Source organism: Cryptomeria japonica, chromosome 9, assembly GCF_030272615.1.
Source record: "Cryptomeria japonica chromosome 9, Sugi_1.0, whole genome shotgun sequence".
Classification (NCBI taxonomy): domain Eukaryota; kingdom Viridiplantae; phylum Streptophyta; class Pinopsida; order Cupressales; family Cupressaceae; genus Cryptomeria; species Cryptomeria japonica.
The window spans coordinates 299,251,284-299,277,482 of NC_081413.1; the positions used below are offsets into that span (position 1 = coordinate 299,251,284).

Here is a 26,199-nt window from a genome sequence, read left to right on the forward strand (position 1 = left end):
CTAGAGAAGTTCTGACATACTTCTCACTTTAGGCTGCTGCTCTTCTAAAGAAGATTGAGAAGCAGGAAATAACTATAGAGAAATGTGAGGGTGAATTGAATATGGCTAAAAGTTCATTAGAGACACTTGATCGGAGCATCATGGAACAGGTTGGTGTTATCTTTATCTTCTATCTTTCAGATTGGATCATATCAAAATATTTTTCTTTCTTTTCTTCTAATGTGTCATTTTCTAGTGTCAAGGTATGCTGTTTATTTTCTGTTAGTGACTTTTATTCTTTGTAAATTTCATTGTTGGCTAAAACAAAATGTCTTTATGTTTCTCAATGCCATATAATGATATAACCTTTCACTGTTTCAGTAGTTTTCCCTCTTTATTGGTACTTCCTTTTGTAAATGTTCTCCTGCATTATACTTATTCCTGATGAAATTGTTTGTATGTTTTAGGATCTTAAGTTTGGACAGGTAAAAATCGAATTGAATCATCTGAATGAAAAGGTTGAAATGGGAGGTGCTGCTTCAATTGTAGAGACACTGCTATCTCTGTTGCAGAAGTTGAAGGTGATTCTTTATAATTAGATAGTATGTTGACCACGGATCTTTATATTTTGAAATTTTGTACATGCTGTCTAGAAATATTTCAATACAATACCTGTAGGCTGCATGTATACAGCTCATAGAAATATCTTAGTACCTGGTAAATCTTTTCAATTTCAAACTAAATTAATAAGTGTTTGTAGGTCCTCAACAAATGTATTCTATTCATTGTAGATATTTGCATTGGTAGTCCCTTTGCATTTATTTTCTTTTAGTTTAACTGCCTGATTGCAGGTAATTGCCTATTTTTTATTCAGCTATTTGTTATTGGTTTGATTTAACATTTGATATATTATTGCCACATGGTTTCTTATTAACATATAACAGGAGGATAAATTTCATTGTTGATGATTATTATTATTCTAGCAAGGCCCTGCTGTTTTAAGCGCTAAATCCTCTTAAAGATCTAAAATATAAGTTACAAATATCTTTATATAGGTGGTATTTTTGTAGTGTATCAAAATATGTGATGATTTATTGGGATTCAGGTGTATCGTTTCAAGTCAATCTTCCTTGACCCATATTTTATGAGTGTTGGTTCACAAGAATTCATCTTCAATGAACAAGGATGCTCCACTTAGCACAGATCTCTTAGTAACCTGCCTAGAAATTTTGATGGTTATTGCTTCATTTGGAGTGACTAGAGGCGACCCTTGAGAGTACTATTGGAGGAATCCTCTAGGATGGAGGAAACATGACCTGGTCTATTATTAAAGAATAGACTTAAGCACCAATAGTTGTGCTGAGACCATAGCAGTGATCAAAGGCACACATTTAAATACTAAGCTTCGATTCCCCTATCTATTGTTTCAATGAGATTCTCTCTTAATGCTTAATGAGGTTAACAAATTATGTGAAGACTCAAATGAATGTGGTCCTATATCTAACTGGACACTACATCCTATCACCAAGTGAATATGTACCCTTCTTTTTAACTTTTGAGAAGTGCAAGTTCAAGATGTTCCTCATGGTAGTGTTCTGAGTTGTAATTCCCAAATACCTAAGGTTGGAGTCTTCTAGGTGCCATGGGTGTCAATATTGGGAAGAATACCGCAAAACCTATGTTCAAGTTGGGCAACTGAGGACCAATTGTTGAGGTAGGTAGGACTTCCTTCACTTTTGGTTTTGCATGATCACTGGAGTTTTCCCTAAGGTGCTGAATTATATGATATTACTAAGACTGAGCAATTATCTTGTCATAAACTATACCCATTGCATGGTGTACCCTTATTTTGGCTGTCACAACATACCTACGTGCTGATTGAGAAATGCAAAGCTATACACCTTCATATAGTAGAAAAGGATTATCATGTAGAGTGTGTAAACTCTTGGTAAAGAAACCCTAGTGCTGTTGTGCACTCGCATATGGAGCCATGGACAAACTATCACAACACACTCACACATAGAATCATGGACGAACTAACACAACACAATTTAAATAAATTGGTTATGGTTTAATTGTTTTAGTGTGTTGGGGTGATGAGAAGTGGAGTTGAGCAGACAGGTGCCATTTTTAATAGGGCAACAGAGTCATGGGTTCATTCAAAACATGTAATGACTGAAATCTTGGTGTGATTCCGTATTGAAGGTCTCACTGAAGACTCCGTTAGAATACACAAGTAAACTAGGTTCTATACATACATTCATATAAATAACTGAATTTTCAGAATATTAAATGATTCTACTTAGTAATCCATGGACAAACCTAAACATGTACTTTGTTATTGTGAAAAGACTCCATAAAGCATTGACAAATCTAACACTTAGCCAATTTTTCTTCTTTTGATTGTTGGTGAAACCTGTCAGAGGTTGAATCAATTTCAGTTATGTCATGCCCTGCCATGAAAAACAGAAATTGCAGCCATTAGCAAGCACTTAGAAATCACAGCTTCTATTTATACTGAAACTGGGCAATAACAAATTAACGGAGGCTGACCTCATTCAAGGAAATGAAAGCAAGGCTGACTGGTGAAAGGAAAATATAATTTTTAATTTAAGGTAATGATAGCAACGTGTTTAAGGCCAACCCAGAATAAAAAGAATTAAAAATGGCAGTGATTATTTCGAGAGAGCTGACTGGGATTAATCAAGGATTATTAAGGGGCATCAAACAACATATAAAAGTCAGTGATTAATAGTTAAGGGATGTATCCCTTGTAAAGGATGTGATGTTAATAAAAGGTGTGACTTTTCCCCTCCCACAATGAAGGATATAAAAGGGAAGATGGGACTCTTATGGGGGCTTGAAGGAATAAATGATTCCAATAGAAATAAGAATAAATATCAATGAAGTGAAAATTCAAAACTAAAAAAGGAAAAATTAATATAGGCAGAAATAAATATTATCATCAGCAATAAAATATTGTGAGATGAGTTTAAGAATAGAAATAGATTATAAATATATAGATGCATAGATATACCTTGGAAAAATTAAGTAATTGCTCATAGCAAGTAAATTAATTGCATTTCCTCTTAACAATAATTAATAGCAAATTCATATAGCTAATTGGGTTTGAATTTATTAGGAATGGCTTGCAAATAAGAAGGATAATTGGCCTTTCAAGTTCATGAGAGGCGAAGAACCGACAATTCCTTCATCAAGTACGCCACCCCAAGTTCAACGCTCATGGAGTAGGAGGCATATGAGTGCTCCCAAGCTTGGTAAGGAAGGCAATCTTCATGCTTCTTATCAAGCACACCACCTTGAGATGGACGTATGGAAGATCTTGCAATGCTCGTGGGTTGGGAGGCGAATGAGTGCTCCTAGGTTTGATCTAGGCGGATGGTGTGCCTCAAAGGTGGATTGAGGGATGGAGTGGATTGAGATCCTGCCATATTCGTGGGCCAGGAGGCAAATGAGTGCTCTTGGGCTTGAGGGAATTTCAAATACGCTGCCTTGAAATGCAACGCTCGTGGGTTTGGAGGTGTATGAGTGCTCCTGGGCTTGAGTATCTTCCCAAGTATGCCATCTCGAGATGGATGGATGAGGATCCACCCATGCTATCGCAATACCAAGACAACCATCTTTGGGATTGCGGTTTGCTAACGTTTCTAACAAATTCCATATACAGTTATTATAGGAATATGCCTTGGAATAATTATTTTTTTTGGTCAGACCTTGGAATAATTATTAATGCTGATAAGGTATTTTGAATTAAATATGAATGATTTTTATATGGATGCATATGTTATCATGAAATCTTGATATTTATGTTAATGCTTTAGATGTTATCATATTTTCTTATTCGTTAATGATTATTAATATTGTTGTAGAACCTAAACCAGGATTATTGTAATTGGTGTATCGCATTTGACAATATTTTTATTATAGTTATAAATGAATTACCTTCTTAGACTTAAGTGGAAATTGTTATTCTAGGGTAAAAATCAGGAAGATCCCAAGAAGAGACATTACAAGTAATCTAGGGTGGTTCTAGAACCATGCCCAATCTCTATGAAAACCAAATCACCTTTTTCTTCTTTCCAAAAGTTTCAAAAAGCTCAGTAGGCTCCAACAAGGTTAGGAAAACCTTGTCGAGAGCTGGAAAAGGTTCCGAAATCCATACAAGTCATCGACTCTACTAGAAATGTTCTCTTTCATGTTCAACAAGCTTAGAAAAACCTTGTCGGGCCTTAACACAACTTTTAGAACCTCTTCAAATTGCTGACACACAGAGTTGTAAGCTTTTCCTTTGAAAAACAAAGAGGTTAGATAAGTACCATTGGGCTTTGGCAAGGCTTTCAAAAACCTTGTCGGCTCTCGACACTAATTTTAGAACCTTTTTAGTGTGTTGACAATCTTTAAACAGAACACCTGCAAATTGAGCCAAAACTAAAGGTTTTTAATCTGTGGACAAAATGCTGATGCACGAAGGCATTCACTCAACATAACTACATAAGATGCCAAACATGGGAGATAAGAACAAAATGCAATGACTTGCGGAATAGAAAAAAGCAAAGAGACTTAACAAATTGGGGTGCCAACACCTCACATATTCAACCAATGGTGTAGCCAGCAATGCTTTGTACACCCCTCATGAATAAAATGGCATCCTCACTTAGGTTCATTAGTACTCACTCCCAACCAAGGTTAAGCATCCGGTTTAATGGAACTAGTCACCATGGCTGAGCTCCATGTTCCAAATATAGTTGTGTTGATGGTGTTTTGATGCACTATCGAACACAGAATAAAGTCTTGAATACTCTATCCTCTCTTGAGTAAAAACTCTCAAATGCTGAAGATTCGCATAAGGATCATTTGAGATGACTCCAAGGTTCTCTTATGTTAGGTCTTAACGTGTTGGATAGCTTCAATGGTATTGATGTGATTTGTTGTACTTGCGAGGGGACTTACGTTGAACATCTGAATGCTCAAATGATTGCTGGAACGTGGGATTTCAATTGACTTGATTAAAAAAAAAGTAAAAAAGGATAAGGGTTGAGAGAGATTTAGTCTAACTCTAAGAATGTAGGAGCAATGAATGATCTTTGATGAAACTCTAGTGTGATCTTCTAAGGATAGCTTTATGATTTTCAAATCATCACCGAAAGCATAGACAACATCATGTTGATGCATATCAATGAAGGAATGATAATTGAAGTTAAGTATGGGCTAATATGGATCCAGTTGACCACGCGAGGCACTTTACCATCGACAAAGTGTTAGTAGTATGGATTTACGAATTTCACCATTGATCATACAAATTTCTTCCATTCATCTAGTAACATGAAAATTAAATTGAGAAGTATAGAGACCATGCAAATTGTTGAATCAACACATAGAATTCACCATTTCTTCAATGAAGTTTACATGTCTTTTGCAACAATGTTTTGGCAACAATCTTTGCCTTCTCTTTCTACTCTACTCTAATAGTTCTTGAAATACTAACTATTTTCTAACTATTGACTTTTGACTATTAACTATTAACTATACAAATGAAGAAGTGAGGCCTTATATAGTGCTTCTCATTACATTAAGTGGCTCAAATCAATTTGAGATCAATGGCCAAGATTACAAGATAGAAACCCTAATTAGGGTTTGTTGAACCCATTACAAAACATTTAATGCTTGACCAATGATATGTTTACATTTGATAGGACACATGTCCCTTTTAGAAAATTTGACCAATAGATGACGAGGGTAAGTAACATCGAACTTTGCGCCCTTGTAGTAGTCATCTAGATGAGCTAGGTACATTGAATCTAGACGTCTTCCCTTGAAATAATGTGATTGGATGTAATGATGAATAGGCGCCACCTCAACTTGCTTGATCTCTGTAACTCATCACAAGTGTGTAATTGAATGCGACATCTCTCTTGATACTCAACTTTTCCAAGTGCTTGATGTGATGATGACTTCGCTCATGTCAACCTTCTAACTTTGATTAACTCTTCTAAAACAATCACATGTCTTGATCATCATTATTCATGAGCTTTTATCTGACCATACTGGCAATGATTCTTGGATTTCCAAAGGAAATTCAAGATTGTAAAAATTTCTTTGAGTACTTGATGTTGATAGTTGATCCTCACGCCTTGATGTAGACCTTGCCTTGCCATAGTCCTCCTTTACCTGTGAGAGATGCTTAAATTAGTTTTGTAAAATGACAATAATGTTTACAAGTAAAAGCTGATGTTTTAAGTTACAACATCTCTACATTAAAGCGGAAATCTTTTCAAAACCTAAGCCTTAAGTCAAAACTTAATGCTTTGTAAATTTTATTCTTGACTAAATGCTTCTATCCACACCCTTGACATGAAACGAAACGATCACCTCTACAAATAATGAACCCCTATAGATGATCAAAAGATATTCGGAATTCACTGAAGGCAATTCTATGTTGATCAATTTGCCAGTGTTTGGAAGAAAAAAATTCATTACCCTCTTCAAAATCGCAGGTCACACTCAAATGTCTTCACTGTATCCTTGGTATAATCGTCCTTTTCTCTGCTCAGATTGTTATTTCCAGTTTGAGTCGCTGTCAAAGTAATGTATCAATTTGGAATTACCTAAGTAAGAATCGCACCCATAGTGTATGCGTTGTGACTGTGTAAGTGATGCAACTTGTGGCAGAATCGTACTCTCAAAATGAACTCGTTGTTGCTTACTATAGCTGGCAGAATTCATTGATATATGACAATAACAAAGTCGCCACCTTCAAAGACCAGTTCACTGTGATTCAAATTGATTAGTTTGCTGTAGTCGTTGATGATTGATGAAGTTGCTGATGCTAAACAATTACAAGATCGCCACCTTGGATGGGAGAGTTACTTCACCTTGGGCCAAATCGGTGTTGAATGATGATCGACTTTCCTAATCATGATCAAAATCGTGATTAATAATGAATGAACTCTCTGTCAAATTTGTTGATAGTGCAAGTGGAAGTTGAATCACTTCCTTAAGGAGACCAATTGCCACATCGATCTTGTGCCAAAATCGCCCCCTTGGCGAAGTAATTTGCTGACCAAAGAAAGTGAGTTCGCTGTAACTCAGGGTGCAGTTGAACATGATCAATCATTACTGAATGAAGTCGCTGCCTATTCAGATGACTTTGCTGTGGATCAAGATGCAATCGCTGTAGGTGAAATATAAACTTGTTGTCCTTGATGATGATCAGCTCAAAGTGCAATCGCTACGGATGGTAGATGAAATCGCTGAACATGAAGTGTAATCGCTGAGTTGAATTGCTGATGTCTGGAATCAAAATCGCTACTTTGATGCTTGCCTCCAATTGAAATCGGTGATATCAGATTAGAGTCGCTTGCCTTTACATGGCCAAAATATGATCAAAACTTGATCGCTAATGTCTTTGCTGAGTATCAAGGCGAAATCGTTGATATTCAATCAGACCCTAGTTGCCTTTTGCCAAAATAAGACCAGTGACTATAATCGCTGCCTCATAGTTCAATCAGAATTGTAAATCGTAGCTGTGTGTGATCCGATCTCAAATAGATAAGAGCAAATCGGTTACAAATTGATCAAATGAAATGATCAATTTGAAGGTAATCGATAAGTCATCACATCCTTGGGCGAAATGTATTTAAGGAATTCAAATTGGGGAAACAAACATATCGACCACTCCCAATTCAATGCCAAATCGCATAAATTAAATGACATATATTGTTTCTTGAAAATCGACGGGCATCATGCATTAAATGTCATTTGGTCAAATTGTAACATTCTTAAGAATCGATTAATTAAATTTGGCTCTCCAAGCATCATCTATTAAATGCGACCCAATGTCAATTGTATCGTTGCTAAGCTCACCATCTTTCTTAAAGTTCCAATTGTCATGTCGTGGCATTCTTTATTGCAATCACTTAGTCACCCATTATTTGACATCTAATTGCCACCTTTGATACTTGTCTTATTCGTTGTTATTACTCTCCTCAATCACTCCAATCACTTCATTTGTTGCAAAAGATGTATTGAATTTATCCTTCATTGTGCAATTGAAACTCTCAAAATCTTTTTTTATTAAATGATCAACAGTTATCAACATGCAAACTAATATCGACCCTTTTTATTTGATTTAAATGAAAAGATCTCGTCCTTGGGTCTTATTCATATATTCTAAAGTGATCATTAAATGTCTTCTGGACTTGCATCATGGGAATTTTTGTTGGTTGAAAATTTTGTACACTTGGGGAAATATACAAAATTGTAGTTTCAACCACAAAACACGAGTAAAAACTCTCCTAATTCAGGGAAGGCTCCCCCTATCTAACTAAAACTGAAAATAAAAACAGGATGGTACAACAGTCATCCTTCTTTCTTCAAGAAAGACAATATCCTTTTCTCTTCACAGAAAAGGATAGTAATTGAATATGAACAGCAGTAACTACTTTCAAGTGAAATGAGAGAAAGGAAATGAAGTTTCCTGAAAGCGCAAAGACTTCCGTCACTTCCTTTGGGACGGGACAACAATATCAAGCTCAAAGACTTGACTATTGGAAGTCCTATCTACCCTTTGCTATACTAAATTTTACAATGAATAAAAGATAACAGCTCAAAGACTAGAATAATCTATTCTTTCAACACAAAGACAAGAACTAATGCGAGCTCAAAGACTTGCTGCTATTTCTTATCAAACAGTAATTTTTCCTCAAGAATAGACGCAAGCTCAAAGACTTGCTGCTCCTTCTAAAGATTTTCCTATTTTAATTAATCTTCTCTACTTGTAGCTCAAAAACTTCAAATCAGATTGGACTAAGCTCCTTTAGAAACACTTTGCATAGAAGAAATAAAAAGATTCAAACTCAAACATGTAGCTCAAAGACTCAAAATTTGAGTAATCCTTCTTTATTATTCTTCAAAACCTTCAATTCACATACATAAGCTCAAAGACTTCTTGCTGTAAATTTGGCAGAGTTTTTGCTTGCTTTCCAAAAGATAAAAATTACAATGGACCCTCTCTTCTATTTATAGGAGAGGAGCCTTGAGAAAAAGGTGGGAGGATCCTAACTAACTTGAGAGATTCTCTCAACTACCAAGACTCATTTAATAACTAATTGAGACTTCAATAACTAAGACTTATTCCAACTACAATCCTAATTGGACACAACTTGTAGTTGCCTTACATGTAATTACAAAAGTGCAAGTAAGGTGTAACTTGCATTTTATAAAAAATACTTTTACATGTAACTTGTCAAAACTAAATTACAACTAAAGATTACAAGAGGGAAAATTCAACTAAGTATTGAAAAACACTTAAGTTGCATTTTGTGAAGACACAAATCCTTGAAATTTCCGGATGCTCGCTTGTAGTTCCTCGGGATTCGGTTTACGAGTGTTCTTGGCAACAACCATAGTCTTCACAATAGTGTCGTGACAGCGGAGGAGCCCAGAATTGTTTTTATCCAGGATTGTCTGGATTTCATGTAGAAAGGCTTGGTGTTTTATCAATGCTTGAATCGAAGCTGCCGAGAATTGTTCGCTCCTCCATTCATTATGAATCCTCATCTGTAAATCAGCAGGAACTTCTTCTTCTGGAATCAACTCTCCATCCTGACTTACTATGTTGCAAGTGGCCCTTTCACAATGTGAGACAATATCTCGGTAAACTTCGCTCCGAAATCTCTTTGCATCACCGATTTCCTCAATGAGAGATTTAAGAACAAGGGTCTTGTTTTCCAGGAGTTCTTCAAATTCCAAGTACATGACCCTGGAAGAGATGATGGCGTGCTCCTGTAGAACACTCAGCTGTTGTTGGGGTATGGTATGCCAAATTGTCAACTTTCTTCAACACTTTCCAAATTCTTTTTGAAAGTATTAGAAGTTTGATCTAGTTTCTCCTCAACAGTTTCCAATTTAGACATAATTTGAAAAATGTCTTTCATTACCTGTACACATTGATCATGAAGTTGATCAACCCAGGAATCCAGTGCTTGTACTTTCTGATCAGCCCTTTCCACTCCATGAATTGATTCTTGGGAACCAGAAGAACCTATGGAGTTACTCCCTTCAGTAGCAGGTTTTGTAATTTTATGAATGACCGCCATAAGTTGTCGGTTTTCCTCTTCTAGCTTGTCTTTCTTTGCTAGAAGGTCATCACACCTTTGCACCAGTGAAGCAACAGAAAACTGAGCATCATGTTTAATAACCTCATGCGTTTGCTTGCCCAACTCTATCCTTGTAACCTTATAATCAGCAGCTGACATTTCTTCAAGTGGCTTATCTGCAATAGGTTCCACAATTTCAGCTACCTTCATCTTGTTGCTATCAACAGTTACCCTAGAGATAGTCTTGGCCTTCTTAGCAACTTTGGATCTGGACTGTTTGACTTGCTAGTAATCAAAGGCATTAGGTGAGATTTCTTGCTTCTTCCTTTTCGGGGTAAAAGAACTAAGCCATGGAGGCAAAGTCATCAACTCTCTTCCAGTAGTAGCCGTAGGCAAAGGAGAAGCAATTTTTGTTTGTATCACCATGGTCATCCTGGGAGGAATATTTGTTTGGACAGCGACCACAGTTTGTTCAGTTACCAATGGGCATGAAGATTGCCTCATGAATTTTTCAAAACCAGAAGTGGAAGTATCAATTTCTGATAACTGGATGCAATTAGGAATATCTTCAGGAACTTTCAACACACTTTCTTGTTGATGATCAGGAGATGGCTTGTATGCTGAAATGGGAATTGCATTATGAGGAAACTTATCCACAAGCAAATCAGGAGGAGAAAGAGGCGTCTCAATGGAAACTGGAGGAATGACCTCATGAGGCGAGTTTGAAACTGGAGACTTAGGAGCATCATCAGATTGCTGTCCCTCTTTTGGATTATCCAGATCAATTACCTGTACATGGAATCATGATTTTTCCTTCCCACGAACAGTCGTCTCCTCAGGAGGAAGCACTACTGCACGACTGACTCGTAACTTGATCCTTGTGCCTGAAGATGAAGCACCCTCCTTGCTGTCAATCTGAATCTTAGACTTCCGTCCAAGAGGCCTCGTAGAATCATCTTCTTTACCAACTTTGATTTTGATAAGTCTAACAACATTACTTTTCAGCCATGAGTTAGTGTTGGCCAAGATAGGCTGAAATCTGTCAAGGATGGAGATGCACTCTTTGTGCGACCATTGGATCAAAGGAAGTGGAGCTTCCTCAACCCTCCGTGAAGTGTATTCAGGATCAAGTATATGCCCGTCATCAATCATCCCTTGTGGGATATCCACTAAGTTCAAATCAACAATTTGCTCAACAGTGAGCCTGTAGTAATCCATCTTGAGGACTTCGGCTTCTGTGCGGATATCTACCCAGATGTCTTCATTGCGATGAACATGCACAAAGGATTTCTTGATCTTCTCCTTCATACCTCTATAATCAAAATCAGCTCTAGGTTTAAACCTTTTGAGCTTGATTTCCTGCAATTCAACCTCCATTGCCTTAGCCTTCACAGATGTGACAAGGGAGTACCGACCAATTTTCAATGGGTTTGTGGTAGAGATCCCCATTCCAACCTTGTGCTTAGCAGATTGAAAAGTGTGAACAACCATGATCTGTCTTCCCAACTCCATAAGAATTATCTTATCGGTTGGGTATCTCGGAAGCATGTATAGCTGACTATCATAGCATCCTATCCTCATATAGGTGAAGGTGGGAAATTGTAGAAACAAACACCCATACTCAGACACCTTGACCCATGCCTCATCTAATACTCTTTTGTTCCTGAGATTTCTGTCAAACTGACACATGAAATATCCGAAGAATGCATCTTTGATCCTTCTAAAATGCAGTTTGCTGGGTCTCAATGGCAACTGGTCATAATATTCCCAAACTGGTATAAGCGAGCGATCACCCTTGGTAGAAAGATCTAGAAAGTGTCTAGGTGATGCTGCTAAATATACCAAATAAGAATTCATGAAGAAGGTCATGGTGGTAGGAACTGCTGCAAGTCGTTCGCACAAGGCATCGCTGATGACTTCCCCCATGAAATGTGATGTGACTGCCGTATGAACATAATGAACTGATACATCCATGGCTCAAAGACATTGGAATGCTCAAGGCCCATCATCCTGCTGAGAAGAGTGATGGTGTCTCCTATCTCGCATTTGAAATCGCAGCGGTACAACTTCGCCCACCTTGAGAAGGAAGGTCGTGGTTCTTGAATCCACCTATTGATGTGTCGTTTGCAATCTTTTTCCCTTTTCACACAATACTTTGCTGCACTTTCTTTGGAGATTTCCATATAAACAGGTGCAGGAGGTATTCTGAAGACCTCATTGTATCCGCATCGAGACGAATTATAGCTTCACCATCATCATTTTTGATGACTCTTGACTCTTTGTCAAAATGATGGGCGCATGCAAGAACGAACTCAGGTTCTAGGGCTGCCACTGGGAAGGAAGATGCATGATGGATATGGCTGTCCAACAGCCGCTGCAAGTTATTATCCTATGGATCTTCTACCCTGTTGACGAATTCTGCCATATCAATGTGCCCTATCTCCGTGTCTTTGATGCGATCCAAAGGAGAAGAAACCTGGGAAGGTGCAATTTCATTCTGATATTTGTCATATTTGTATTTCATTTTCTTTGGAGTTGGAGATGCCGACAAATCTGTCATTGATTGTGAACCTAGAATACTGTGATGAAGACTTAAAAGGGTTAAGGCAACATCATAGTCAGCTGCAAATATCATTCTTCCTTCTCCAAATGGGTAAAACTTTGATTCTCGAACTTTACGATTTTGTGAGAGGAAGAGGGGAAATATGTAGAAATGGGAAAATCTTGACTTTGACCAATTTCGGATCTTGGGAGAATTTTCTCATGTATACAAGTTGGAAAGGACATACATGTAATCGGGGTTTTAAAACCCGAATACAAGTACACTTGTAAATTCGAAAATGGAGAAATAGACGAAAAATGAGATTTTGACTTGCGGGAAATGACGGAAATGGAAAGTATGGATATGGGGAACATGAATGGATAGAAATGGGAAAATTCGGGAAAGTCATTTTCATGAAAATGGGAAGAACTCTTCAACATGTAATCCGGTTTTCAAAACCCGAATTTGCAAGGGAGGGGTATTTCACACTTTTTAACTTGGAATTTTAACCAAAAATGGTTAAATTCCTTAACCGTAGGGGAAGAACAAGAATTTCCAGCGAACTTGTAATCGAGATTAAAATCCCGAATACAAGTAAAGAGGGAATTTTGGGAAGAACAATGCAATTCGAAAATTGCATTACCAAGGAGAAAAATCCTCTCACAAAAACTGATTTTTGGGGGAAGAACAATAGATATTTACAAAAATGCAACAAAGAAAGCAAGAGAATAATAAAATGAAGGAGAGAAAGGAAAGAAGCCATACCTTTCTTGAAAATGCAAATGCTTCTCCAAAAATGCAACAATCCTTGGAATGAAGAAGCAAAGCCAATCATAAACCCAAACCGTAATGCCAAAACCTTAACACGTTTTTGCAAAAAACGTCTTATATGGAAAAACGTGGCAGCAAACAAGAGCAAAATGTCATAGAAAATACTTGAATACTTCTTAACCCTCAACGCCTTGGTACTCCAAGCCAAAACGATTCATGTCCTTGAAGATTCATGGTATTAAACACTTCCAATATGCAGCCATAATGATTCACGTGGAGGAAAAAACATGGCAACTATTGCGTATTGGAGGGCATCATTAAATAGCTTGAAACTCCTCCCAAACTCCACGCCTAGGTGAGAGAGGGCAAAACGATTTAGGAGTTTGCAGTTTGTTGAAGATTTAATCCCTCAAAATGTGGCATTAAAGAAAAACGTGGTTGCTGATTTAGGGCAAAAAACCAATCAATGCATCCTCCAAATGTCATGAAAGGTGTACAAGAATGCATGAAAATAGGATGCAAACCAAAACGCCTCCTTCCTCCAACAATCTCTCCACAAAATTTGCCTTGAAATGGTCAAAAATCTTTTTTCCTTGCATTTCGGGTTTTTTGGAGCAAAAGACAAGTTCGAATTTGCATAAGGGAATGCAAATCGGGTTTTTGGGAGATAATGACAAGTTTTAATTTCACTTTTTTCACTTGCCAAGCCAAATTCGGGTTTTTTGGAGCAAACTACAAGTTTTATTTTTGCTTTTTCACTTGCCAAGCCAAAATCAGGTTTTTTTAGACAAACTGCAAGTTTTAATATTGTCAAAATGCACTTGCAAGGCAAAATCGGGTTTTTTGGAGAGGAATACAAGTTTTATTTACTTGTAAAAGGGAAATAAAATCCCTACAACAAGTTAGAAATACTTGCACATATGTAATGGGGATTTAAAATCCCTATTACATGTAAAAACCATTAAAGTAGGGGTTTTTAGACCAAACTGCAAGTTTACTTGTAATTGAGTGAAAAAATCCCTATTTTAACTAAACATGACCAAAAAACAATTAAAAATAACAAAAGAAGGAAGGAAAATTTAAAACCAATTGCAAGTAACATCTTTTAATAAAAATGCACATGTGATAAGCTAAAAATTCCCCTACAACAACCAAAACAATGAATATCATTAAAACTTGTAGTTTGAAGAAAATTCTCCACCTGCAGTCGAGGTTTTAAAACCCGAAATTGAAGGAAAGACATAGCAAACGAACCCAAAATTTGATGAAATTTGAAACGTAGTTCGAGGATAGACTGAAGATTAAGCCAATCCAAGGATTAGTCAAAATTTTGCCTCGGGAAGCATGCCATAGAGTAATTTTTTTCATTTTTTCACAAAAATTTCTTGTAGTGGTCCTTCATTTTTGGAAACAAAAATGAGGACAACAATTTTTGAAGGCATTGTTGCTCAAGCATTCGTATTGCGTACTTTTGCCACCTTCAGTTATCCACTTGAACTTACGCTTTGCTCATTGTGCAAACGGATATTAAATTTTGAGCGACTTTACATTGCTAGAACCAATGATGAGCAATACACGAAGCGTGCAATGCTTTCAAAAAGCAGTAAAGATGCAAATAAGCACCACTGAAAAGCAACAGTGTTACCTCTGCTAAGCAGTAGTGGCATCGCTGGGAGGCAGCAGTAGCAGTGCTGGGAAGCAGCAATGGCATCACTGGGAAGCAACAGTGGGAGTGCTACTAAGTAGCAGTGGCATCGTTGGGAAGCAGCAGTTCTACTGAAAGGCATTGCTTATTTTCCATGCCTTAGCCAAAATTTCATGATTTTCAAAAAAATATATTTTTCACATTTTTTTAATTTGTTTTTAATTTTTAATTTGACATTTTTTTGGATTTTTTAAAATTTTAAATGTTTTTTGGATTTTTTGGATTTTGAATTTAAGAGACACACATTAAGCTATACTAAACTATGGCACCTATTTACAACTATGCTAAGAAAAGAGGGATCCCCATTTGCGATGGGGCTATGTGTGATTTGGTCACAACAAGTTGACCATGGTTAGAATCAGTTATGATATACATGCTCCTGCCCACTTTAAAAGGAGACTTTGTTTACTGTTACATATTTTTTCCCAGCCTTCTTTCTAACCTTTGTTAGATGAAATGAATGCACAAAGATCAAGAGAGATTTTGTGTGCTACACACTCAAATGTGGGTATACTTTATTTATTAATGTATTGGGAAACTTACATTGGTGGTTGTAACTTGGATAGTATAAGTTGTCTTATTGGTTGGATATGATTTATGTGTGTTATTACTCATCATCATCATCATCATCATCATCATCATCATCATCATTCAATAAATGCCTGTTTACATATTAATTTTAATAGCATATTACAAGGAAGCAATAATCATTTGGGGAATTAATCGACAAAACAAAAGTATAAGATTTTTTCAAAAAATCGGGAAAAAATCGGATTTACAAAAAAATGTAAAAAATTGCAGAAAAACAATCGAAAACTACTTTTTATATATATTTTAGGGCATTTCCATAGCATAGAGATATTGTAGGCAAATAAAATAGACACTTGAACACATGAATTGCAGGAAATTATGTTCTAATTGAGATTAAGTTTTTTTCACATGTTGGGTTCTCTAAATCAGAAACTATGTTCTAATCAGCATAATGTCAGATGTGAGATGTTTTAATCAGAAATTATGTTTAATCAAAAATCTGTGTTAGGTGATAGATTACCTACATTACCTGTTATTGTATTGTTTTTTAAAATCTGAAAATTACTGCACAAGAGAGGTTTTATGTGAGGCCATTGAAGGAGGAAGGGATTGTTGAAACTCCAGGTTATTGTCAAAATCCCGAACAAATTGGCAATTTTTCTCAAATTATGCTTCCTAGGCATTTTGTCAAACAGTTTGTATGCAACCTCTTTTGTTGAATTTTCTAACCATAATTGTTATTCAAATATTCTTAATGGTTTGGGAATGTACCTGCATTACAAAGTCATCTTAATCATCCGTAACATTTAATTCATAATCCCAAACAATGACCATTCAACATATACATACATAAAAATATTAGTTTCATACATACATAAAATAAAACATACATGTGCAATAATGGCAAACTTCTTAAAACATATACATACATAACAATGGCAAACTCATATTAGTTTCTTAATTTATACATAAAGAGGTTTAATATTAAAACTAAAACATATATCAATTTTAATCTTAATTTATACCTAATCTTAATATATCATTTACCATATAATAAGATAGCATTTACCATAGCAAACAAACTGAGACATATATTAAAAATCTATGTTTTAACATATATTAATTTATAACTAATCTTAAAACATATATTAAAAAATATATGTTTTAATCTTAATTTATACCTAATCTTAAAACATATATCAATAATCTTAATTTTATTAAAACTAAAACATATATTAAAACATACATTAACAATGGCAAACATATTAGAGAGTGTTGGCAGCATTATTGTACACGAAAGTAAGACTAGTTAATTATGTGTAATTGTCTTGGTTAGTTGGCAACCGAAGGGTGGCAGTTGTGGTGCGACAGTTGGCGCTCGCACCCCCTCGGTATCTTTATATACTTCGGAATGTAACTTGCAACACACAATTATGAATGGAATAACATCTCTTATTTGATATCTATGGCATTATTATTTTGCATATTGGGCTTTATGTTTTAAGTTATTCACCCGAGAGGGCAAACATTTGGCGCCGTTGCCTAGACCTACTCGGGAACGGAAGACGCGGATGGCGCATGGACACGATGAGCCTACCCGTTGGATAAGGCCAAAGTCGGCACATGGCCTGACCTGAAGGAGTTTGGGATAGAGTTCCGCTTCCTGAGAGATGACAACGAAATAGTCGCCGAAATCAATGGAACAAAGCAAAACAAGAACGAGACTGTTCGAGCCTATAGTTGGCGGCTGAAGGAACTATTGGGAAAAATGGAGAGTCAATCAGCGGATGGGTTGAAAAAGAGATGGTTTGTGGAGGGACTGAAACACTCCCTCCGAAAGAAGATGAAAATTGTCCCACCGACATCGTACGAAGACGCATACAATAGAGCGATGGATCTTGAGAGTGAGACCAAGACATCGAAGAAAAAAAAGGAGGATAGCTCGGTCGAGAAGGATGACTCTTCACAGGAAAGCAACAGTGACGACGACGCTGGCAAGCGGGTGCAAGCGCTCCAGAAAGACATGGAGCGAATGAGGAGAGAGTTCAAAACAATGAGAAACACCGGTCGGACTGAAGGGGACATATGGTGCACTGAGTGCAAAGAGGAGGGGCATACAAAGGGTACTTGCCTGAAGAAAGCATTCTGCGAGATTTGCCAAGTGATGGGACACTCCACCAAGGAGTGCCCATACAACATGAAAACCCGAAGTACGCAAATGAACTAGGTGCTATTCATGGAGCAAGCCACGAAATCCGCACCAGCGGGTACGGGCCAACAAACTAACACAACGACATCATTTGGAGGATACCGGGATAATAGACGCGGCGGCGGAAGAAATAACAACAATAATAATAATAGAAACCGGATCCAGTATGATGCCAAGGGCCGACCAATGATCCAGTGTAGGGCATGCAATCAGTGGGGACACTTCGCCCGCGATTGCACAAAGGAAGCCAACCTTAGCACCTCTGCCGATGGTGCGGCCAAGCGACCATGAGGACGCAAATTGCCCGAAACCTGGTGTAAACCTCCTAAACATAGAACCCACGAAAGCAGAAGTGTTGGCAATCACAAGGGCGCAGGCCAAAAAGGGTGCATACCCAAATCCCCACACGAAGACAGCGAGAGTGTGGGAAGCAAGAGACGAGATCACAAAGGAAATGGCCGCACAAGGACAGAACAGCCACCAGACCTCAAATCTGCCATGAACGAGGGGAGAAGAGGAATTCTTACGGCAAATATTGTAGATGGAGGTACCCGTGAGAATACAAGACCTCCTGGAGACCATGCCACAGTTAAAAACGGCTATCTTAAACTCTGTACCCTCATAGGTGAAAATGAGGGAGGTCGTGAGCCCCATAGCCGACCTGCATTAAGGGAGGTCCTAAGCCCCATGGTTGACCCCATGTTGTTGGTAGTCAACAGCGGACGCCAACCGGCGGTGGTAGAAATGAGCATACTGGGGAATACCTTGACAGACACTATTGTGGACGGAGGGTCAGTTTTAAATGTGCTCCCAGAAGCCACATGGAAAAAACTGGGAAAGCCTACGTTGTGGCCCCCCACGTTCAACCTACCAGGGGCAGATCAACATGGGATTAAACCCCTTGGTACCCTCATGGGCCAGCAAGTGATGATTGGCATGTAGCCATTCGTATTGGATTTCGTAGTAATTCCCCTAAAGCAGAAAGGGTATGACGCCATTCTCGGGCGTGGGTGGCTCATTGCAACAAAAGCAAACCATAACTGGAAGCGGAATACTCTTTCCTTGGAAAAGATGGGGAGGAAATACGTGATCGATCTTCGTACGCAGATGGTGAGTGAGGAGTTGGCATCCTCCTCCGACTCGGAATCGGAGGGAGACTAGTTGGGGGAGGGCGGAGACGGACGCCGCATGGATCCTAGTGACGAAGGGGTGTTAGAATTGGAGGCATGCTCAGGGGACAACGGGGACTCCTTGAATGGCCTCTTCCATTGGCAAATGGGAGATTATGAATTATTTACACCCTCGTGCAATGTATTGAGCATCGAGGAAGAACTGGATATATTTCCCCCAGAATATGGCGAGTACAAGGAAGGGGAGGCCTCGGTGAATGAGACGTCGACACACCAATTTCCGAAGGGGGAGCCCATTAAATATCAGGAAGCCAATTTAAAGGAGACAAATCTCGGGGGGACGAGTGACCCCAAGATCATCCTTGTCGGAGATGACTGGAATCCAGTGTTGAAAGCGGCGGCCTTCAAAATTTTCCTGGAATACAAGGATGTCTTTGCATGGATGTACAAGGACTTGAAGGGCGTGCCCCCAGAGTTGTGTGTACACCGAATAACATTGGTACCAGGAGCCCAGTCGGTAAGGAAGCGGCCTTACCGTATGAACAAGAATTATGCTGCATGGGTGAACGACGAAATTGAGCGGATGTTGGAAGCGGGCATAATCTTCAAAGTTTAGACAAGCGAATGGGTGTCTCCCATTGTGATTTCCCTCAAGAAAGAGGCCAATCAGATCCGGACCTGTGTAGACTTCCGGTGTCTGAACGCTGTCACTATTAAAGACCCGTTTCCCATACCCTTCACGGACAACATCTTGGAGGAAGTAGTTGGACATGAAATCTATTCCTTCATGGATGGGTTCTCTGGGTACAACCAAATATCCATCGCGGAGGAAGATAAGTTGAAAACAACCTTCGTGGTGGAGGACGGTGTGTATGCATACAACCGAATGCCCTTCGGTCTATGCAATGCACCTGCCACCTTTCAGCGCATCATCTTGCACATCTTCGACAAGATGTCGGTGGGGAACTTCAAAGCCTTCCTGGACGATTGGTCTATTTATAGCGGACAGGACATCCACCTAAAAACCCTCGGGGAGTGCCTAGAGAGATGTTGGAGGGCACGGTTGGCCCTCAACCCGAAGAAATGTAGATTCATGGTACCACAGGGAAGATTGTTGGGACACATTGTGTGTAAAGAAGGATTGAAAACGGACCCGGACAAGATTCGGGTAATAGTAGAAATGGAACCTCCTACGGATGTCATGGGGATAAAGTCCTTCCTTTGTCATGTGGGGTACTACAGGAGGTTCATCAAGAACTTCGCTGAGGTGTCCCACCCGTTGGATAAGTTGACACGGAAAGGGGAACCATACATCTGGACAGAGCCACAGAGCAAGGCCTTTGAAGAGCTAAAGACAAGGTTGATGGGAGTATCCATACTGGCATACCCGAATTGGGATAAGGAATTCCACGTTCACGTGGATGCCTCAAACTATGCCATCGGGGCTACATTAGCCCAAGTAGGAGGACACGGGTTGGACCACCCCGTTTATTTTGCCAGCAGGTTGCTCTCGAAGGCGGAAAAGAACTACAGTACCACAGAACGCGAAGCCCTCGGTATGGTCTATGCCATACATAAATTCCGTCATTACCTCCTGGCCACACCATTCACATTTTATGTAGACCACCAGGCACTCATGTACTTGGTAAACAAGCCTATTATTCAGGGAAGGATAAGCCGTTGGCTATTGCTGCTACAGGAGTTCACATTTTCAATTGTGGTAAGACCGGGGCGAAGCCATGTCATAGCCGACCAGCTGTCTCGGATTAAGTCGGGGGAACCTCCAAAGGGAGTAAATGATGATTTTTCGGATGCGCACTTGTTCCAAATAGCCGTACTTCCTTCGTGGTACAAGAAGATTGGAGAGTACCTATCGACGTCCCGATTTCCGGAGGGTATGCCCCTAGGGGAACGGAGAAAGCTTGTATTAAGGAGCAGGACTTTTTCGCTCATCAACGGGTTACTCTACAAAATGTGGCCAGACCAGGTATTAAGGCGTTGTGTCATGGAAGAAGAAGTCTCGAGTGTATTAAGGGAGGCACGCGAAGGACCTGCAGGTGGACATATGGGCCCAGACACTACAGCTCGGAAGGTGCTTCTGGCAGGACTATGGTGGCCAACCGTACATCACGACGCCAAGGAGTGGGTCGTGGGGTGCGATACTTGCCAACGGGCGGGCAAACCTCTGAAGTGGGACTTCATGCCCCTCAACCCGTCGCACGCACAGGAACTCTTTGAACGATGGGGACTCGACTTTGTAGGTCCTCTTAAGGCCAGCCGCACACGACGGTGCCGGTACATTGTGGTTGCGACAAAATACTTGACTAAGTGGGTGGAGGCGAGGGCTCTCTCGGATAACTCGGCAGTAAGCACGGCAAAATTTATTTACGAACAAATCATTACACGATATGGTATACCTATTCAGTTGACCAGTGACCGGGGGGGCCACTTCGTGAACCATGTCATACGGCTGTTGACCTCAGAGTTTAAGATTTTTCACTCATTATCGAGCCTGTACTACCCACATGCCAATGGCCAGGCCGAGGCCACAAACAAAATATTGGTATCGGTAATTTACAAGTTCTGCAGGGTAGAAAAGGAAGATTGGGAGGAGAAGTTACCCTCTGTACTATGGGCCTACAGAACGACCTACAAGGTGACCACGGGTCAGACTCCGTTCCAACTCATGTACGGGCAGGAAGCGGTGGTGCCAGCGGAATTCATGGTGCCAAGCCTTCACATTGCGGTAGAGAACAGACTCAGGGATATGGAGAGCCTAAGAGAGAGACTGTATGGCTTAAGCAAGTTGGACGAAAAAGGAATGATGGCACAATGGGCCACAGAGACAGCCTAGCAAAGACGGAAGGTCTGGCACGACAAGCATCTTCGACAAATGAAGTTTATTCTTGGGCAATTAGTGTTGAAATTCAACGGGAAGAACGAAATCAAACCAGGAAAATTTAAAGTGCGATGGCTAGGGCCCTTCAAGGTACGCCAGGTCAATGCCAACAGGGCGATCAAGTTATGGACGTTGGACGGGAAGGAGATACCAGACACTGTCAATGGGTCAAAATTAAAGGTTTATCACGAACGGAGGGAACCTGGACCCTCCAGTCAGGATGTTTGTCAGTCTATTAAAAAGTAATGAAAAAAAAAATAAAAAAATATAAAACAAACGGGGGCCACCGTACGGTGGACCACCGATGGTGGAACCACCGTGCGGTGCTAACACCGGTGGTGGACCATCGACGGTGGAGCCACCGTGCGGTGGGACCACTGATGGTGGAGCCACCGTGTGGTGACCATCAACGGTGAAGCCACCGTGCAGTGGCACCACCGTAAGGTGGGACCATCGACGGAGGATACCACCGTGCGGTGGCACTCGCACTTTAAAAGCCCCGCAAAAACAAAAAATGCAAACAAAAAAAAAACCTCGCAGCACAGCCACACTAGGAAAAAAAAGAGAAGGAGAAGGAAACCCACAGCCGCCATGCACGAAGAAAGACACGCAGCCCAGCTTGCACAACAATGCAGCCATATACAACAACCATACACAACAGAAGGTGGTCGTTATGAAGGTGTCCAACGACCGTACGATTTTTAACCAAAAATCAGTTATACCAAAGATTAATGGATTCAGTGGGGAAACGAAGTTGGAAAAAACAGCTGCAGGCTTTGTCCAGTAGCAGCCAGAGTGATAGCAATACTAGGGTATTATCGTCAGGCGTACGTGTTGCAGGCAGCACCATGGATGCCAGCGCTCGATAGAAGCAAAAGCAGAAAGCACCACAGGCTGCCATAAGTGGGAAAAATACATTAACACCCTAGAATATGACCTTTGAAGGCCTAAATGGGTCGGAATGCCGAAAATGGTGGCAGGACACTCCTGACAATGATCTGGTGAAGCAAAACCTCCGTAAGGCAGAAGTGGAGTGGGCTATTTGGATGCCCGTGTTTCCTATCCACGAGTATGAGGGTGCCCTATGGTTCATGGTGGACACCTTCGACAGACACACACGCACCAGTACTTTTGAATACCTCGGGAGGGATGTTACCATATCCTTCAAAGCGGTGGACTTCATGAGAGTATTTGGCATTCCAGGCAGGCAGGGCAGAAAAATAGAGTTGAAGGCTAAAAAGATGAAGCGGGAGGAGAAGGAGCGGTGGATTAAATTAATCTCCAGGAACTTGATGGCAGCAGAGCTGGACAGCGTGGCTAATGCCACGAAGGGTCGAGGGATCCGTAAGACCTTTGTTGTAGAGGGCCACTGGCGGTGCATTATGGATGTCATTAAGAGCAGATTGACAGGATCGGGTAGGGCGTTGGACATCGCCCTCCCTCAGATTATGCTCATGAATGGGTTGATGAATGGCATTGTGTATGATTGGGCCGCGTTACTAGCGGAGCGCATGTATGAGTTCTTGACGATGCAGCATCGCACATTCTATATGCCCCACTATGCTATAGGGTTGTTCCTTGAGGCCACGTGGGAAGGAGTGCTGGAGGCAGAGTTGGAGGTTCGGCCACATTGACCGTTGGCAGCGGGTGAGCCTCCTATCATGTATTGGAGACACTTGGACATTGGGCACTGTTCCGCGAAGCGGAAACGGGTGGTAGATACGGCCTCGGGGGAACCTGACAGCGAGAGGGATTCCAGTAGTACAGTGGATTCAGAAGCGGAAGATGAGGAGGATGATAGCAGCAGGGCGACGGAGGAGTGGGTCCTTTTTGCCCCACCCCTGCTACCGATGGGCACGCCTATGATATCATCTGGAGTGGGCGGCACCTTTATTCCGGCCTTTGGGCAGAGCCGCACGCCAATTACACTTGGCCCCATCCAGCAACAGGTAGCATCATCGTGATCGGGCCCAACCACGGCGGCACTTACCGAGGACATGGCCGAGTCAGGGATGGAGGAGTCACCGCATCGGGTGGTGGTCGCTGAGGAGCAAGGGTTGAAGGAGGTGGTGGATATGGAGCCTCAGGTGCGGTTGGACGTTGTGGGGACTGAGGCAGTGGTGATTGTTTCTGTGTCTTTGTTGGAGGAGCCGATGACAGCGACCCATCCCCCGGTTGTAGAGATGCGTACCGAACCGTCGATCGTGGCTATGGAGAGTTGGCTGACACAGCGATTTCAGATGACATTGGTACAACCTGAGGGAGCTGTTGTATTCTCACCTTGTCGGGAGACTAGAGCAGAGGTAGTCGACTTGGAGGATTCCTCTCGCGAGACTCATGCACCAGTAGTTGGGCACGTGGTAGGAGAGGTCGTCTCTGCCATCCAGGAGTAGGAGGAGCAGGGGGATGTGTTGTGACGTTTTCACACATCGCCCCATTGCAAATGGGGATCCCCTCTTTTTGCTTTTGTTTTGCCTGTTCTTCTCTCTGCTTTTAGGGTTTTGAATGAGTGAGTTGTCTGTCTGGGCTAGGGCTAAACCTTAGGGGTTTCTTTTGGATATTTTTCAAGCTGAGTCCAGTCAAATTTTGAAAGTTATTAAGCGTCCTCCCGAGGATTGAGATTGAGTCGATAAGGTGAGTCTGTCAGGAAGTCAGATATGTCCCAGGTTAGGTCTAGATTCGGGAATTTTTTGGGGTAAAATTCAAATTTTGTTTAAGTGTTAGCATTTTGAAGATGAAATTGTATATTCTTGCCTAGGTAAATTTTGATCAAATTTCGGAGGCAAGATGATGCCTGAAACAGAGAAAGTACTCCTGTCCTTCACTGGAGGTCCAGGGCGTATTTCATTCCAAGTACAATTTCTTGTTTTGTGAGGGCTTGCTAACTGATTCCGGGCCTTGAAGATGACCTAACTCTGCCTTGTGAAATGATTGGAGACCTAAATTTTGAATATTTTAGCCAGAAAGGACAAAAGTGCTCCCGTCCCTCTCCAAGGGACCAGAGCACAAATGTTATTTTATGCATATTTGTCACTGACTTTTCTATTTTGTTTTGTGCAAGGTCTTCCGGAATGATAATTGGACATGACTTGATACTTTTGAAGATTTTGAAGGCACAAAAATGGTGAATTTTGAAGGTTGAAGGAAAAAGTGGTCCCATCCCTCTCCAAGGGACCAAGGCAAAGTGCTCCCATCCCTCACTGAAGGACAAAGGCGAAAAGGCTTATTTGAGCCATTCTTGGCCTTGTTTGGTTAAATTGAGACATCATAGGCATGGTGGAGGACGAAATGAACATGATAAAGCATCCAGACTTGATTGAAGACAATGAAATGATGAAGTTTTTGCCTAGAAGGTAAAAAGTGCTCCCGTCCCTCACTGAAGGACCAGAGCACTGTTCTTTATATGCACAATTTTAGACCTTTATTGGACATTAACTTCTATTCATAGCATGAAGTAAGATGAAATCTTCCCCAGCAAAGAAATTTCGAGGTGAAAAGTGAGACAATTTGGCTTAGAACGCAAAAAGTGCTCCCGTCCCTCACTGAAGGACCGTGCCACTTTTTTCAAATTTGCACTATCTTTGCAAGGTTAAGGCGATTTTATGATTTGAAGAGGTTAAGGGAAGCATGTTTTGTCCATTGAATATAATTTAAGCAGTCTACAAAGGAGTAAATCAACCTAAATGACAAAAGTGCTCCCGTCCCTCACTGAAGGACCATGCCACTTTTTCAAAGTGCTCCCGTCCCTCACTGAAGGACCGTGCCACTTTTTCAAGTTTCTCTTCATTGTTCGATATTTCATGATAAAACTTGACTTGGATGGGAAAAACGAATGATGTTTTATGCCTTGGACGCAATTGAGAGGTTTAAAGAGCAAAAAGTGTGCCAAAATGACAAAAAAGTGCTTCCGTCCCTCACCAAGGGACCAAGACAAAGTGCTCCCGTCCCTCATTGAAGGACCATCCCACTTTTCTAAAAATACAAATTTCTTGCAAAGGCAAGGCAAGTTGCGTGATTGAAATGAATGAGAGAAGGCAAGATTCATCCATTGAAGATAATTTCGAAGGCTAGCAAAGGATAGATAAGCTTGTAATTGCAAAAGTGCTCCCGTCCCTCACTGAAGGACCATGCCACTTTTTCAAAGTGCTCCCGTCCCTCACTTAAGGACCATGCCACTTAATATGTTATCTTCCCTTTCTCACCAATTTTGGACAAATTGAGACCAAGGCGCAAGTTTGAAAAAGTGTTTAAAATGCCTTGAAGTTGAATTGAGATGCGAGAGTTGCAAATTTTGACGACAACTGGCAAAAGTGCT

General features: G+C 40.5%; 1 protein-coding gene across 2 annotated transcripts in view; it reads left to right on the forward strand.

Annotated features, from left to right (window-relative positions):
• LOC131079581 (uncharacterized) overlaps positions 1-26,199 on the forward strand; it is a 191,324-nt gene that overhangs the window by 46,050 nt on the left and 119,075 nt on the right. For both annotated transcript variants that reach the window (XM_058017570.2, XM_059211060.1), the window contains exons 9-10: positions 33-149; positions 447-560. In XM_058017570.2, coding sequence (XP_057873553.2) covers positions 33-149; positions 447-560 — 231 coding nt within the window. The remainder of the gene's footprint in view (positions 1-32; positions 150-446; positions 561-26,199) is intronic.